Here is an 18,425-nt window from a genome sequence, read left to right as displayed (position 1 = left end):
CCAACCACAATGGATCCATGCATCTCGACTACGACAAGCACCTCCTATAGCAGATGCAGTATAGGACTTGTGGAGTGAAGCAGACAGAACCTCAAAGGATGAGAAATATTTCTCTCCTCAGCATAAATATTTCATTATCTTGAGTTTGGTTATGGTGTTGTTTTTCTCTTTCTGTTTCATGATATATAGAAGTGATGACATTGGCGATAATACCGAGCAGTGAGCATCATGAAACCAGAAAAAAGGATGGGGGATACTCCACAGAGAACTCGAATCAAGTTCATGGTCGTGAAGAGCATCATCTCACTTCTAGCGTTGATCACGGTCAATTATGCGGTCATGCTCGAACACCCTACTAATTTGAATGATGTTTCAGGGAATGATACCAAAGACGGGATAGAACTGATTGAACATTCTAATTCTGATCAGCATGTTCGTGTACGTCGTAACGCTCCAACACCTGCAAGCATTCTTGGAGTGGAAGTACAGAATCATATTCCTATGAATGAATCAGATATGATTTGCTTATATTATCCGTTGATGGCAACAGGGAGGAAACCATTCTATGTTCAGCAAGTCAACTTTGTTACTATGACGGAAAGTATGATATCAATTGAAGCACAATACGAATCACTCGAAGATGAAGAAGTGTTGATAATGATTCAAACACTCATGTTTTCCAAGCCCAGCACAGTCACTGTTGATTACTGTAATAAATTCTGGAAAACATTGACTCCTAAACTTCTGGTTCAGCGAGATTTAGACGCATATGATAATATTCAACCAGTAGTTATTAAGGCTACACAAATGAAGGCACCTGTAACTTGTCTCAGCTCTACTGAGGGTATTAAAACCATGCATCGTGTGGGTTTTACTCAGGGTTGTCCAGATAAGAGGATCTTCATGGGAACACTTTTTCCATGGCCAGCTACTGATCTTATGATCTGGCTTTGCGATAACAATATTTACACTTATCTTCCACTTTTTGGAGAGGTAGATGTGCTCCTTATTGGATACCACCTAGTACTGTATTTGGGAAAGTGACTATTCCCACCGCAGTAAGAGGTCTATTGGATGCTATGATGCTACCAACTAACCTTGCTATAGTAAAATGTGCGGGTCATTCAAAGGCAGATTCTGATATTGCTAAAGGTAATAATCTAGCAGACAAACATGCAAAAGATGCAGCGTTAAATGATTCCTTCCCACCATGGATGAAACATTCTTTTGTGAATATTCAAACTTCTGATCCTCCGTTTACTATTGATGATTTAATATTGTTTCAGAATCAGGCGAAACCATCTGAAGTTCTACTTTGGGAGAAGAAAGGATGTGTAAAGCACAATGATGGTTTATGGAAAAATGTAGATGATAGAATAGCATTACCAAAAATAGCGTATGAATCCTTAATATCCTATGTACATGGTGTTACTCATGTAGGGTATAAGAGCATCATGCACTATATTTCACAACTGTTCTTTACAATAGGACTAGAACAACAAATTAGAGAATTTGTAAAGAGATGCTTAATCTGTGCTCGTTGTAATCCACACGTCAATCCAGCTAAAAGAGATCATTTGCCAAAACCTGAAGGTCCTTTCCAACAATTACAGATAGATTTTACTCACATGCCAAGTGCAGAGGATTTTCGTATCTTCTGGTGATAGTGGATCGATTTTCAAAATGGCCAGAAGCCTTTGCGACAAGGAAAGAAAACGCTCAAACAGTAGTCAAGTGTTTGATGGAACATGTTATTCCTCGCTTTGGGATACCAAATGGGATAGATTCTGACAATGGCACTCCTTTCACATCTAGAGTAACTATACAATTGGCCGCTGCATTAGGGATTAATTGGACATTTCAAATTCCCTATAACCCTCAAAGCTCAGCACAAGTGGAAAGAACAAGTGGAGTCAGGTGGCTGAGCTGTTAGGGAGTCGGGCTAGTAATCTTAAGGTCGCCAGTTCGATTCCCGGCCGAGCCAAATTACGTTGTGTCCTTGGGCAAGGCACTTCACCCTACTTGCCTCGGGGGGAATGTCCCTGTACTTACTGTAAGTCGCTCTGGATAAGGTATTAAAACCATATTGAGGGTATTAAAACCATGCATCGTGTGGGTTTTACTCAGGGTTGTCCAGATAAGAGGATCTTCATGGGAACACTTTTTCCATGGCCAGCTACTGATCTTATGATCTGGCTTTGCGATAACAATATTTACACTTATCTTCCACTTTTTGGAGAGGTAGATGTGCTCCTTATTGGATACCACCTAGTACTGTATTTGGGAAAGTGACTATTCCCACCGCATGGCCAGAAATTTCACCTAATGATCTATCTGGAACTTTTAAAGAGAATGATGAGGTAAAATACACAGATGAGGATATGCCAGTCCTGGAGGATTACCATCCATGTGCCTTCTCGCTTATCAGTATGTATTGCAAAAGCATCCCTTGTTAGGAGAGCAACCTAGTTCAAAGACTCCTGTACGACCAATTATTTTGCTGAATAACATCTACGTAGCCAAAGCTAGTAACCTGGTAGTCAAAGCCAAAGGATTGTTGAACATGATGTCACAGTATATAATCTATTCAAATATTTCCATAAATCAGGGAAATGAGCCGGATTTACTGAATTCTCATGCTACTATATTCTCTGTACCTAAGGATTTGCCATCATTGGTAGGATGCACAATATTCTACAAGAAACATATGGTTTCTTTACCTAATGATTTGTCTGTAGTTCCTACTAAAGTTACAGCTAATATCAATTCGACCTCAAGTTATGAAGTTTGCATTAGAGGAGTAGAGAAGGATTCTGTTGGTGCAAGGGACGTAGGTTTCTTGCGAATCACTCAATGTCAGAGCATCTTTGAATATCCGGGTTTGGGATATTACGTTACAACAATGGGAACTCCGCCCACCCCAGGCTTTAATTGGTGCTGTGGTGAGAATGTATGGACAAGTTTACCACCATTATTCAGAGGACTTTGTGGAGTGTGTACATTGAACGATTTATTATATGTGGTCGAACCTATTGAATTCCTGACACATCATCGAACTGGTTTTAGAGCTAAGCGTTCCAATACTGAAACTATGGGTTACGTACATTTGCAAAACACTGATGCAACTGATTTGGCTAATAGATATAGTGCTCTACCTCGTGATTTCAGGATATTTACATGTACGCAGCTAGTGTTCAAAACCATATTTTGGAATACTGAACTTCAATATTCTAATCATTACATGATAGCATTGACTCGTCATGATGTGGCTAGAGTGGCTAATGCTACACTTATGGGATTCCAGGCGTTGGGAGCTGAAGTTGCTGCAATTAGAGAATTTACTATAAATAATAGAATTGCTTTGGACGCAATCACCGCCGCTCAGGGAGGCATTTGTGCTATTGTAGGTGACGATTCATGTTGCACATATCTTCCATCAGAATCCGAAGGTCTTGGTAATTTGTCGAAAGCTATTGACAACATTAGAGACATACAGGAGAATATTGTTAGGACCAATCGGGATGCCAGAATGTTAGGAGGATATCATAATAATCAGATCTTGGACGTCGTAGCTAACATGTTCAAGGGCAATTCTCTAGTGACATGGATTGTAGGCATCTTGGCACCAGTGTTTCTGGTAATCATGATTGTTGTAGTGATCATGGGTTGCTGCTTTCCAATATTTCGAGCACTTATGGTGAGATCTCTGCACTCCATCACTAACATGCCGGTCATAACCACAGGAAAAATAGCGGTTAACATCAAATCTATTAGAGGACGTTCTGATACTTCTTCTGAAGACTCATTCTCATCAATTGACTCCATCGACAATGTTGATAGGAAAGATAGTGTTGCATGCCATGCAATGTCTAATTATGGGTAAACTGAGTTGAACAGATGGAGAAGGAGAGGAGAAGAAGAGGCCATACCTAAAGAGGAATTCGGGTTCGGCTGAATCTCGGATGAAGACATCCTCTTTCTTGAAACTTGTTTGTGTGTGATGTTGATTTAGATTCATAAGTTCAGAACCTTCCTCCGTTAGGAATGTAATAAGGAATCATATTAAAAATTGTATGGTGGTTACTATATTTGTATGGTCCAGCTCATATATAATGTCTGTCTGAGAAACATGTTTCTCACTCATGCCTATCACTCTGTTGTGGACTGATGGTGGGATCCGAGCAGCTCGATTAATAAACGAAGTCAACTCTTTTTCATTGTGGTGCGTTCCTTGGCCCATCCTCCGACAGAATATCATCATAACAGTCACTTTTTGCCTTTTTAACATCCGCCAGTCAAGTTTAATCAACCAAACACAGCTTGGTCATGTTTTCGGCATAGTGAAACTAAATACCAGACTTAAACTTATATGAAAGCATGGGCCTGACCAGAGCACAGGTGGCCCTATAGACCACACCTCAAAATTTTCAATTTCAAAAGGATGGCATTTGACCCCATCAGGCCAAAATGTCTAGAAGTTGGTATGCATGCCTTATTGCTCACAAGCGTATTTATCGTTAACGCTAAAAAAATGCGTTGCACATCCCCCCAGTCAAAAACTGATACTCTGATTCAATCACCAGTTGATATGAAGACATGACAATGTTACAAAAATCTGAGAAATTGTTGAATGTAAGATGAAAAGTAGATTTATTGTGAATGTTTGAAATATGCATGCTTGGCTAAATGCTATGGATCTGCCAATTAAAGTCTGCCTTATGCGCGCGGGCACCAAATCTTCACTGACTCATCTAGACCTCAGACACGCACGCAAGCTTGGGGAGACGCACACACATCCAAGGCTTTCTGGAAAGGGTGGGCTGACCTAGCCCCCACCCCTAGCCCCAACCACTCCTTGGCTTGAAGCAAAGACCCTTATGGATCTTAGTGGCATTGCATTTCCGATTTGGTATCCCATTGGTAAAAAGTTGTCCACATTTGGCACACTGAAACTATAGGCCACACGTAACACCACAAATGGCAGACCATTGCCCATAGATGGTGCTACAGGCCACGCAAACATTGTCTTTTTGATGTGATGGCATTTCCACCCCATAAGTCCAAAAGGTTTCCACCCCATAAGTCCAAAAGGTCTGAATGTTGGTATGCATGCCTTATTACTCATGGGGAAGAAAGAAGTCTAAACAACCCCATAATGTCTGAAGCATGGATTTTTCAATCTAGTGACAATTTGTGAAGAATAAACATTTTTAAATGGTTCGCAATGTTTTGGAGGAATCCGCCATTGGTGCTTGTAGCTATATTCAGGGTTATTCCGGTAGGAAGGAACCTATTGTTTTTGTTAGCATTACTATTATTATTTATCTTCTCCTTGCGCCCCAATATTTCAAAAAGTCCCTGTTCAAAATGTTTCTAATTTGGCAGATTGATACCCCCACACCAAATATGGGACACATTTGACTGTAAGGGGGCGCCCAAAGTGATGGCATTTCCACCCCATTACTCCAATTCTTCTGAAACTTGGTGTACATGCCTTATGTCTCATGGGGAACAAAAAAGCCTCGGACCCATAAGGTCTGCCATGATGGATTTTCCTGTACAGTGAAAACTTTAGTCAATGGGCCTCATTCTCGAACGCAGTTGAGAAGAATTTAAGAAGGAATTTCTTCTGAATTGGATTTAGGAAAACATTTGGCATTCATGAAAGTTTTCTCATCTGGGATTTGTTCTGAACTTTAGAAGACTTTACGAACGCGAAATAGCAGTCGTAAATCGGCCAGAGTTGTCTCAAATGCGATTCCTTAAAAAACCACAAGGGGAATCGCATTTAAGAAAACTCTCCGTGTTAGAAGTGTTAATGAATTTGTGAGAAATCGTTGGTGATTGCGTTTACATCAACTTTACAGACATCGGATTAAAATAATTATAACAATTTACCTTGCTTAGTGTACACACTGTTAGATCAAGTTTAGAACAATTCTACTGCTCATCTTACTGGTATGATGTATGTGACAAATAAAACCTTTAACTTGCACTTGGACATCATATAAATTCAACCAGGCCATCCAATTATCACTGATCACTCGACCTATTTAAAGGGACGAGTGTGCACCCTAGGCATACAATATGGCACAATTGCTTTTTCGCTTGGACATAACGTGCGTTCCTATTGCTTTCCTAATTTTGTCGATTCTGACTCACTGCTGTTGCGTGCCCTTATAACATTTTACATTTACATTTAGTCATTTAGCAGACGCTCTTATCCAGAGCGACTCACAGTAAGTACAGGGACATTCCCCCGAGGCAAGTATGGTGAAGTGCCTTGCCCAAGGACACAACGTCATTTTGGCGGGGCGGGGAATCGATCCGGCAACCTTCTGATTACTAGCCCGACTCCCTCACCGCTCAGCCATCTGACTTATAAGGAGCTGTCGGGCATGTATGTATGGAAATTCAGGAGCACGAGGACGCGCTTTCAACTTAAGAACTTGCAGCTATGTTTTGTAATGGATGTGTGTTTTTGCATCATTTACATTATTTTGATTACACATTTTGCTGAACGGTGCCTGTAAGCCAGTGGTTCTCAACTCTGGTCCTGGGGACCAAACTGCCCTGCATGTTGTAGTTGTTTCACTCTTCCAATGCACCTGATTCAAATGAATGAGGGATAATGATGATAAATTGTTAATGCTTACCTTGAGATATTTTTCACAGATAATTTGATAGATGGCCACACAGGTTTCAGGAACAAATGTATGAATTGTTGAGCAACCAATCCGATATTGGCAAGAAAGGCTCTGCCATGTTCGGCAATAATTTTTTCAATCTAAAGTGTATTGTAATTTGTACAAATAAAGTAGCCTATATAGACTCGATGTAGCACTTCACTTGTTGCCAAGAATCTTAACGTCACCATGAGGTGTTCACCAGGAGAAATGCAGTCTCTGAAATTAGTGTCTCTTTTGGCAATGAGTGGAGTAACCATGGCCAGTAGATGCTGTAAAAGCTGAAGGCGCAAAATGGGCAAGGTTTGCAAAAGCTGGGGTATCTTCAGTGTAGCTTTTTACATAAACTAGGATATGCCCCATTTTTCGCATCGCATTAGCTAAGGTTTACTCCACAGTCTCCTCCAGGCTCGTCTTGTTCGCTGTTTCTCCTGTACACGGCCAACAGCTTTAAAGGCCAGGTAGACCATGGTAGACCAACAACTGCCAACTTAGAAAGTTGGGGCTAGTTGGGCATTGTCTGGGCAATGTAAGTGTCTTAAGTGTGTGTTCACCCACCTTATGGTGGTACCCTGCAACAGGTCTATCTTCTTGTTGAGTTCAGCAATGATGCTGTGGAGCTCAGTGATCCTCTCCTCGTAGCGTAAGGTGGTCCTCTCTTGCAGATCCTCATGCTCCTGCATCAGATGCGATTGCTCACACTGTGAACCAGCATACTGCGAGGTTTAGACGTGAATGCAAACCCATCCCACACACACGCGCGTCAACCAACACACAAGCATTGTGAAAAGTGGTCTGTTCTTGCACCTATGAAACACAAAAACACACCGGAGTGAGCAGATGAGGGGATTCAGGGTCCTGCAATTGACCTTTCGCATAAGCCACGCCCTTTTAAGTTACCGTTGTTAGTCCGTCAAGCATTCGTAATTGGTTGTTATGGCATCATGTTCAAGTTTATAATCTACAATTCCGAATGAAAGTAGGTAATGTGAAGTTTCCAGCACAGATCCACTTACTAGAGCTTAATACGTACTGTTGGAGTGCAGCTAGCTAGCCATGGTCTAGCTAGAGCTAATGCTATGTTAGATGTGAGATAATATTTGCAAAACTGCATTTTAGAAGTCAGTTGACAACATTACGTTAGCTTCTGTACCTACCTGGCCATTATCTAGCTTTACTTTACAGAAGTTAGTTTCGGATTTGTATGTTTCGTAAGGTAGGATTGGTCAACGCTGTTTTGGGGCGTGGCTTTTGCGATAGGTTAATTGGATGAGTCTGCTCTAGATCCATCCAACAGCAGATCAATTACATGAATCAGACAATCTGGTACCACATCTGACCCATCTTGTTCTGTCAAAAATTTAACTATTTCTCACCACAGTTGAGTGGAATATAGGAAGAATTGGGGTAATTCCTGAGGCTTTTCTCAGCTGAAAAAAATTCATGCAAACCTGCCTTCACACACACCTTAACTCCAAATATTGTCCGGACACATGGCTCCATTGTGTCTGAGGTCGGCCTAAAGAGTGATTCCGGAGTGTGTGTGAGAAAGAGGTCCAAGTTATTCGTTTTCCATGCGTTACATTGTAGATGACCAGACAGACAAACGGCAAGTTGACAGTGGGTTTATCTGCAGTGAATGCGAGTGTACTCTTGTCTCACCAAGAGTGTGGCTGTATGTGTGTATTTCCCATCATGCTGTGCTTTTCTTTGACACAACAATAAGGCAGACAGAACTCATGGATAGCTATGACTGTGAACATAAAATGATTATTATACATCTGTGGCATGTCACAGACATGGATACAAATCCTTCAATAGGATGGGACACATTGAGGAGGGAAAATTGTGAGTGGGAGTTTTTTCACCCTAGTGCACAGTGCCCATGATGCAGTTGGTGGCACACACATACACACAGATTCTTGGAATTATAGTGCCCGTGAAGCAGCTGGTGGTCTAAGTCAGTCTTTCGTTAGTCACTGATAGTAAAGCTTTATGCAACAGGAAAATTGAAGTGTCTATGGCAAGTTAGACTTAAAGTTACATTTAAGTCTAAGACTAGGCCTATTTTTATGCAACTGGCCCCTGGTTGGCTTTAAAACAGGGGTGGGAAATCCTGGTCCTCAGAGGCCACTTTCCTGCATGTTTTAGATGTTTCCCTGCTCCAACACACCTGATTCAAATGTATGGTCATTACCCGGCTTCCACAGAGCTTGATAACAACCCATTCATTTGAAACAGGTGTGCTGGAAAAGGGAAACATCTAAAACATGCAGGACTGTGGCCCCTGAGGACCAGGATTGTCCACCCCTGCTTTAGAAGGACAGGACATGGAAGCTTCTCAAATGAGGTGTCAATTGAAAGGTCAGAGTGCATTGGCCATTTTGACACCACAATATCCAAAAAATCCCAAAGAGCACTTAAGTTATGACCGAGTGTATGTGAGTGACTGGACGCTTCCGTCTGCAAATTTAGAATGATGCAACGAGAGTTCATTGCTATTTATGGTTGTAATACATTGTTTTGGACTAAATATTTTACTTGGCTGAATCGTTTAGACCTTTGAAAATGTATCCAGACCATTTTGTTGGGATGTTTTGTATAACTGGACAACTGTGAGGGTCTATAGGTGAGTCGGTTCTGTTTTCTTTTGCAATGTTGACATGTTAGTGGTCAGACAAAGACGTTGATTGTAGGGGGTTTTGGTGCCTCACAATTCGAATCAATTCTTGGGGTCACGAATCGATTTAAAATCAATTCGCAATTTTTTATAAAAAAAACAAATAATAAAAACATTTGTCGATGTTAATCGCTAGAAGACTGAATTGCGATTCAAATGTGAATCTATTTTTCCCCCACCCCTTGTTGATTGTACTGGCTTTTGGACTAAATCTTGAAATGGTTCACATCAATAGAATCACAAGGATTGTAGCTTTCCAACGATATATGGCATGTGTACCAGTATATAAGAAATTATTTGGTGCGTAGCCTAGTTTGGTACTTAACAACGCTAAGAGGTTGACAGGTTAGATTGTTTGGGCAGTTTTTGATAAAATGTTCTGGTAACATTTTGTGTGTAGTGGGTGGAGGGGTCCTGCCCCCAGGATCTCAACCCTCTACAATAACCTCACCACAAGTTGGTGATTGACTAGTAGCCCTGTCAATAACAAGATAGAGGGAGATACCTGGATTGCAGATCAAACTTCCTAGGAGGGGAAGACCTCAACAGAAAATACCTCTATAGTTACCCTTATGATTTGAAAACATTTGACAGTTTAAATAGGCCTTTAGACTAGGACCTTCATTAGGCTAGGTGTGGTATAGAGCAACATTTACCTGTGCTTTGGCCAGTCTCTTCTCCAACAGGTCTCTCTCTCGCTCTGTCTGCACCAGACGCTTGTTTAGCTCACCCACGTCGCCTTTGAGTGAGGCCAAGGCTGCCAGGTGGAGCTGTGAGAAGATAGGGCGGGGTGTGGGATTTTAAATCATAATAGACAAATGCGCACATGTATCTGACAGTCATACGACTGACAGAATACACACACACATTGACAAACACAGGTATAACAGAAAGAAACGTGGAAACATTTGGCAGTTTGCCCTTTGTGTAAAAAGTTCGGAAAATTATTACCTCCAGCAATGGAAAATATGCTACCACTATCTTAAACCAATATGGTCTCTGTTCCTGGTGTTCCCATTTCAGAGTGAAATCACATGGCAGTCCCTGGCCCATTCAACGGTCCTTCAGACCCCCCAATAGCTGCCTATGACAAAACCTACACAATGACAGCCTGCAACTTTGCTTGCATACTGTATTGCAGAAAGTGATGGGTTAACACAAAATGTAAATGTTCTTGTTAATGTTATGATACTATTTTATTGATATTGATCAAATAGCTGAATGTGAACAGTAATCTCAGATTTTCAGGGATTTTACACCGATTAGCCAAAACATGACCATTGACAAGTGAAGTGAACAACACTGATTCTCGATCTAATGGCAGCCGTTTGTTGATGCGATATATTAGGCCTTTTTCTTTGTCATAGCTGGTTATAAACAGGAAACATTGGCAAACATAAGGATTTGAGCAACGTTGAAAAGGGCCAAAATGTGATGGCTAGATGACTGGGTCAGAGCATCTCCAACATGTTTCCTCTATGGCTAAATTTCTGCCGCCACAGTATTAGAAATCAGGCTTTACAAAAGTTTAGTCCGTATATCAGCAGTGATTGTTAGAGTGCATGTCGGAGAATAGCACGGACACGCGCTTCACACGGCAGTTGAGATTGCGTGTGTGCGTCCTTGAGAACTGTAAGTCGTATAACTTGTGTTGTCAGTTCTTAAGCCCGTTATTGTATAAGTCCATAGATCAATTATTTGTTTGTAAACATTCGGGATGCGGGTGCAACGTGGTTGCAGAAAACCGGGAAAGGATAGCATTTAAAATGGCAAAAGGACCACACGGATAATACAAATAGTTAGATTTAAAAAGACCAAAAAGGTCAAAGAGGACAGGCTTTATGAGAGAAAGCGATTACCCATTGATTTATCGCATCAGAATTTTGATTTGGGTCACGAAAGTCTTGACATTTGAGTGAGAATGTCGCCCGGTACAGACCGCATAGTCGAGCGGCAACCATGTCTTCACGTCATGTCACAAAGTTCATAATTTTACAGTTTTATAGTCAATTGTACTCTAAAAAGTCGATCAGGGCAGCTATCAAGAGATATGGGAATTCTGTTTTTAGCCAGCTGGTCCGATTATTTTTCTGATTAGTTTAAACTGGCAATCTGAGTGAGACTGCGTCCCTGTTACACAGTTTTGACGTTAGCCTCAGTCAGACTCGTTCACTGACAGTGTGCACAATGCTGAATGTCACTCCATTCTACACCAGAAACGTCAGGGAGGACTGCCTAATGGAGATACGAGCCTGATGAAGATAGCCAGCATCTCGGATTTCTTTAACCGAGTCTGTTTCATTCGTCATTTGCCTGATAAAGCGACCTCCATTAGCCAGGCTAGTTTTGCCCGATCACTTGGTCAGCCTATTTAAGGGTATCCAGGGTCAAGTGAATTTTGTGCATAGACAAGTGAAACGTAAATGTATTTGTCCAAAGGGCAAGAGCCTCAAAAAGTCAAGCCCTGCAATCCAGTGGCCAGAGATATATGATGACCTGAACGACACTCCAAGTGTAATAGACCGGGGAGAAGTTCGTCTTTTGCAACCGACATGCGCAGTTGAGCCTGCTTGACAGTTGTGTGACGGTGGGTGATAATTGGTCTATAGTTATTGCAAATTTAAATCAAGTTAACTGGTGATTTTCGTTGTTTGTATTCTTCCCCTGCTAGTTAAATTGCACGTCTGTTGATTTGATAGCGATTGCTGCCCTTTCTCAGGTTTGTATTTTAGGTGCATTATTATGCTGAAGTAGTTTTAATTAATAAAAAGTGGGTTTATTGTTAATATTTGCTACAGAATGCTTAGCCTATCAAGATCAAATGAAGCAGGCAGTGTACATGCTTCAGAGTGGCTTACCTTAATCGATAGGCTAGGCTACTGACCATTTAAAATAAGTTGTTACGTCAATTATTAATTGGCAGCATTTATACCATTTAGAACATACTTTATAGCTTTATTGCTTTAGGGGAAATAGGACGGAAATATGTGTGTGTGTGTGGGGGAGGGGGGGGGAATACTTGGGAATAAATACATTGATAAAAATAAAATAAAAAAAGAATATATATATATACAAAAACATTGGAGTACCGAAGACCCATTTTGACCCAGGAAAAACCCTGCTTGCAGTGTCTTGTCTTAAGAATTTCAGTGCCCAGTCTGACCTTGTGTTTTTCTGTGTACCTGACAATAAAAGCCTTGAACTTGAACTATACGGCATTTGGCTCTCTGTCTGAAATGCGCTTTTGGACACCGGAGTAAGCGCCACTTATTGTACTTGCGCCATCGCAGCCCTGGCCACGGCATTTGTTCACATATTACCAGACTTTCTATCAGTCCAGTTATTTGTTCAATACCTGAGGCACTTTGATCTTTCACACTTTGAAATCCCAGAACACTCCAAAAACTTAAACTTATTTTTTAACCTCAGTCGGTTGGTCCTTTTCATCAGTCTCCACTGTAACATATCTAAACACTTGACTTAGTTGGTCAACCTTTGTGATATCTTGAGTCATTTCCATGATAACTGAATAGAATTCAGCCTGCTTGATTGCAGTGACAATTTCTTCCTGTTCTTTTTGGGACAGTAGTGCAATCAGTTCATTTTGAATTGTGTGGCTCAGATAATTCAATTTACTTGTCCCCATGTAAATCTTTCAGTACAGGGTCATATCGCGCAAGAAGCTCAATATCAGACAAGAAATTACCATTACTTATTTCACCTATTTTCTCCCGATGCTCTGTTACTCTCGTCAGTACCTCTGACCAAAAGTTAACTTGTTTTTTTAATTTTGAGTCTAACTCTTTATCAATGGTGTGGTCCGTTTACCATGTATCATAAGCGAAATGCAGCCAAATGAGAACGACTGTATTCGTGGTCTTTGATTTTCCTTGAAAGACCCCACCAGTCCTTAATTCCCACAGCCCATGCCACCTGGTGTGATTTGCACTGTCTGTTGCCGAAAAGCCAACAAGGCTCGCAGTATACACGGTCCATCTTTGGCGAATAACATAGCCATCTATGAGGAATCTTGTTTCCATGCTTAGTTTTTTTGAACTAGTGTTCGTCAAAAAGCACCTGCCCTTACCAAGGTTATTAAAGTTTTGCATTTTTCATTAGTTACATTTTTATTTCGTTTTGACTTTTTGTTTTCAAATTTTAGTTTAGTCTTTTGTAGCCTAATATGGGTTATTTGTCAAGGTCAGAAAAAGTATTGTGCACAATTGTGTAAACATCCCAGTATCAATAAACATATTAACCAACGCTTCCCATTTTTGGTGGTCCTGCGTATTTACAAACCAGCAGCTATCGGTTTACCGGTGAAAGCACTGCTGTAGTGTTTTCTGTCCTACGGTTGTCTCTGTCATGCAGTCTGTAACCAGGACGTCCAGGCAACGTGATTTTGTGACATTGCCAATCTGTAACCGTGACGTCCAGGCAATGTGATTTTGTGACCTTGTCAGTCCGTAACCAGGACGTCCAGGCAACGTGATTTTGTGACATTGCCAGTCTGTAACCGTGACGTCCAGGCAATGTGATTTTGTGACCTTGTCAGTCCGTAACCACGACGTCCAGGCAACGTGATTTTGTGACGTTGCCAGTCCGTAACCGCGAAACAGGTACCGTTAGCAAATCGATAAGCCTGCGTTGTTGCAAATGACACACACAACTACAAAGGTTGCAGCCAATGTGAGTGAGTGGTCATGGTGATTACAGTTATTACAGCTCCTGATTGGATCTTTGGATTGGACACAGAAGATAGAAACCACATATAGTAGGAAAACAATATGGGCGTGAAATCACGCACCGATGAAAACTCACTTGGATCATGACTAAATTAGAATGTTTATTTTGGCTTCGGTACAAATTGTATTGCGTCTGGGTCCGGATCCGGACTGCGGTCTGCCTATTGAGTACCCCCGGCCTAGTCAGTTTTTTACTATGCAGGGCGGGGCCCTTGGGGCGTGGGGCCCCGCCACACGGTGCCTGCGGGGGTTTCGCAGCCGCCACTGACGAGGACCTAGGTTTGGGCTAACCCCCCAATGGTTACAAGGTACATATAATGCAATTTTTCCTTACATATAGCACATACAATATGTATTTGTGTCACAGTAGACAGTGTGTTACTGTCATTAAGATTACATCAGCTAACTGACATTGGCCGGGTTTCCCAGATTCGTTAAGAAGCTCTTAATGCTAAGAACGTCTTAAGAACATTCTAACGGCGCTCTAGAACGCTCTTAAGAAGATCTTAGCGTTAAGAGCTTCTTAACAAACCTGGGAAACCCGGCCATTGTTTATAGGGGAGGACAAAATCAAAACAAAATAAAAACAAAAAGTACTCAATCCATTTTATCATCCAACCAACCATCGACATCAATGTTGTTATTCTCAAGTAAATTGTAGAAAATGTTTCATATTTTCCAAAACTTGTCAGGTCTATTTTTTGATGTGTAACTTATCTTTTCTAATGCTAAGTAAAAAGTAATTCCCCTCAACCATTGTGATGTGGCACAGAGTGTATCCGATTTCCATGATAGAGCTATACATTGTTTGGCATCCAGAAAACAGAAATTCAGTTGAGACCTAACTTTTTTAGAGGTAGTGAAGTTCTCTGGATTGAGATTCAATTGGCATAATTTAGGACTAAGAGGCACTTCCTTGCCAATGATTTGGCTAGCAAGGTCCAACACCTTCCTCCAAAAAAAAAGTATGTTTTGACATGAAATAAGGTACCTTTTTTGGTCTTTACATTTGAAGCAGGTATCAGGTATGTTAGGATTAAAGCGGTGCAATTTAGCTGGTGTTATGTACAATGTACTTATCCATTTATATTGCAACAGTTTGGAGTTCGTATTTATGGACTGGGTCTGAGCTAGAGAACATGTTTCGGACCATTCATCCTCCGTTACATTCTCCTGCAAGTCCATTAAAAAAGCTCTTAAATTTTTTTGACAACTTTTGATCAGGAAAAAAAAGAATTCTTTGGTTGACCAAAACTCGACTAGCACTTCTGAAAATCGACTAATCTTAATTTGAAACGGGGTTTTTTTTCTATAAATGTCACAAAGTTTTTCATCAAAACATTTTGTGTGATGTTTTACCTCACTGTTTTAAGAGATAATATGAAAGAAATACATACATAAGAAGGGAGATTGACAACTCGACAAACATAAATGTACAAATATTTTGCTAATCTGACTCAATGTAGCTGCTGGACATTCCAGATTCAGCCGCTATAAAATAAGCTATTACTAATAATAAGCCTGATGTCACCAGTCCTGTTGTTACCAAATGCCGATATTATACAAAATGCCTGATTGTAATAGATAAATAATAACCAATGTACTACAAATAAAAAATATTGTCTGTTTAACATGCAAATCATCAGAGCACGCTGATCACTGCCTGAAAAAGTGCAGGATGCAAACTTACGTAGAAGCCAAGTGGGGAACGGTGCAACAGAGAAATATTTTGTTGTCTTGGTCGGAGAAGATAATGTCAGTTGATTTGGATGTGATTTTTATAATAGGCATATTCATTTTTCAAACCAGCGCGTGTTAGCATGAGCGAAGTAGGCCAACTTATGGTTTTCAGGTGGTAGGCTGAATCATATTCAACGTCGAACTATGAAAAATAAACCGTTGTTGGCAGAGTTTGCAGTCAACGCTTTTTGAGTCACCCGGTACTTTGTAAATGTAAATGTACTGTAAATGAAATGCTGCCATACCACAGATTTCTTTGCCATTTTGCCTAATAACACCGGCAAAGTAGGCTATGGCTACTTTGTTTCTTCGGCAGACAATTGTGCTCGTGCCGTGTGCAAAAAACTAACAAAACAAAGCACAGATTAAGGAAAGGGGTAACAATAACACTTTTTCTTTTAAATATATATTTTTTGAGTTGCTTTATTTGTCTTAAATAATATAATCTACAATTTCTGTAGAACAATTCTTTAATTCAGCAATGGTGACACAAGCGGGAATCAGATCTCACACTGCCATATGGCAGCTCAACTAAAAACTAAAAGTCGACCAAGAGCATATTGACCAGAAAATCGACTAGTCGACTGAGTGGAGACAGCCCTACTCAAAATAAAACATTCCTGCTCTAATTTGAGTTGCCCAGTAATACCACTCAAGATTTGGTAGTTGTAAACCACCTCTATCATATGGTAAATACAATAGGGAAAGCTTGAGCCTGGGACGCTTGTTGTTCCATATAAAGTTGGAAAAAAGCTTGTTAAGAAAATTAAAGAGAGGGTGGAGGAGCAAGTGGAATAGATTGAAAGCGATACAAAAACGTTGGTAAAATTGACATTTTCAATACATTTATCCGGCCAATCATAGAAATGGGTAGATTGTTCCATCTATTTATAAGTTGGGTGACCTTATCTGTTAAGGTATTGTAGTTATTAGGAACATTTTTGTCGGTGGTAGGGGCAATCTTAACACCCAGGTATGTGAAGCCATTGAGTGATACCATAAAAGGAGTATGAATAGGGGGGTGTAGTTGTTCCTTTTCATTCATGAATAATATTACAGATTTGGAGTAATTGGTGGCCAAGCCGCAAAGCGGCGAAGCCACCTAAAGTGTTTCTACGTATTATTATTATTATTATTATTGGGTGTGCTTTGCCTTCGGCAAGGGCACAACCATTGTTATCTCACATATATATTATTATTATTATTATTCTTTTCCCACCCCTAAAAAAACTGGACTATTTGCACTACATTGACAACATTGGTTTGCCATTTTGGCTATTCAATCCATTCGAATGGTACTTCATTTTCTTCCCCGTCTTTCTGGTTTTGGTTGCCATCTTAAAGCATTTGTGATCATTTTAGCTGAGCAGCCTATCATTTTCTGCACTTCTTTATATGTTTTCCCTTCTCCAATCAACTTTGTAATCAAAGTACGCTATTCTTCTGAACAATAGGTGCATTCGACTCCATGCAGCGCTGCAGCCGGCTGCAGTCGGCTGACTTGAAGCAGTGAATTCTGGTTAGACTTTTTGTCCGACTTAAGACGGTGTTGAGGTTAGGTCTAGGTCTAGGTCACTGTGACGTATCCATCAAAGTAACGTGAGATCGATTCGAGAACTGCCGGCTTTGTAGCCAAGCGCATTTTCTCAAGACCAACTGCACAGCTATTTCATGATTGGCCAGACTCACACACAACAACTTTGACGCTTGTTTTGTATTTATTCTGACACCTTCAGTTTTGCCAATGCTCAAATCCGGACCAAACTGTTTAATTGAATTAAATATTTGTTGAATAAAGGGTTTTAGTCCGCCTTTTCACTAACAGAAAGACTACGTTTAATTGAGTTCTGGTTGTATTATCAATCTGCAGATTGGAGAAAGAGTTTAACAATACATTAAATGACAAATTTCAGTGCACTGGTTCATGCAAGTTCTAATGCGAAAACAATTAAATTCGCAACCATGCAGTTCGTCAGCAATAAAGTAAGCAAACAGAGCTTGATCGGCCATGACTGACGTCAACGCAGCAAACCACGAGAAGCAGGAATGTCCGACTAAGGAGGCGTTTTTAACTCTTCCCCGACTGCAAGCGGTAATGCTCGCCGGTCATTTCATGCAGCCGATGTCGAACGCACCTAATGTCTGGAACGACCCATTTTACTCAGACTTTCAGAGAGAAATGCACAATAACCAGCATGATCAGAATCAGAATGGGATTTATTCACCATGAAAGTTTGCACTGACAAGGAATTTGCTTTGGCAGGAAGGTGCATACAATAAACATATAGGAATCTTACATTTAAATATGTGGTCTAACTATACTAAAACTAGCAGTAATAAGTGGAATACACTAAAATAAAATAAAAGTGGGCATAAAATAAAATATAAGTTGCTAATTTACAATATAAAATACAATATAAAATACAAATATTACTGGAATTGAGGTTATACATTTGGAAATTGTGTCTAATCGATTAAAACTGTAATTCAGTGTAAACACTATATTACCAATATGTAGGCTATAAACTGTACAAAATAATGCAACACTCCAAAGGACTGTATCACAACATTTAC

The 18,425-nt window shown here is 40.4% G+C and overlaps 1 protein-coding gene across 3 annotated transcripts in view; it reads right to left on the bottom strand.

Moving 5' to 3' along the window:
- mcc (MCC regulator of WNT signaling pathway) overlaps positions 1-18,425 on the bottom strand; it is a 333,254-nt gene that overhangs the window by 243,231 nt on the left and 71,598 nt on the right. For 2 of the 3 annotated variants that reach the window (XM_047045109.1, XM_047045107.1), the window contains exons 4-5: positions 10,023-10,136; positions 7,245-7,387 (exon numbers count right to left, since the gene is read on the bottom strand). In XM_047045109.1, the coding sequence (XP_046901065.1) occupies positions 7,245-7,387; positions 10,023-10,136 (257 nt within the window). The remainder of the gene's footprint in view (positions 1-7,244; positions 7,388-10,022; positions 10,137-18,425) is intronic. The other variant, XM_047045108.1, reaches the window with a different exon arrangement.

This window comes from Hypomesus transpacificus, chromosome 22, assembly GCF_021917145.1.
Source record: "Hypomesus transpacificus isolate Combined female chromosome 22, fHypTra1, whole genome shotgun sequence".
NCBI lineage: Eukaryota > Metazoa > Chordata > Actinopteri > Osmeriformes > Osmeridae > Hypomesus > Hypomesus transpacificus.
This window is presented reverse-complemented; position numbering and strand designations above follow the sequence as displayed.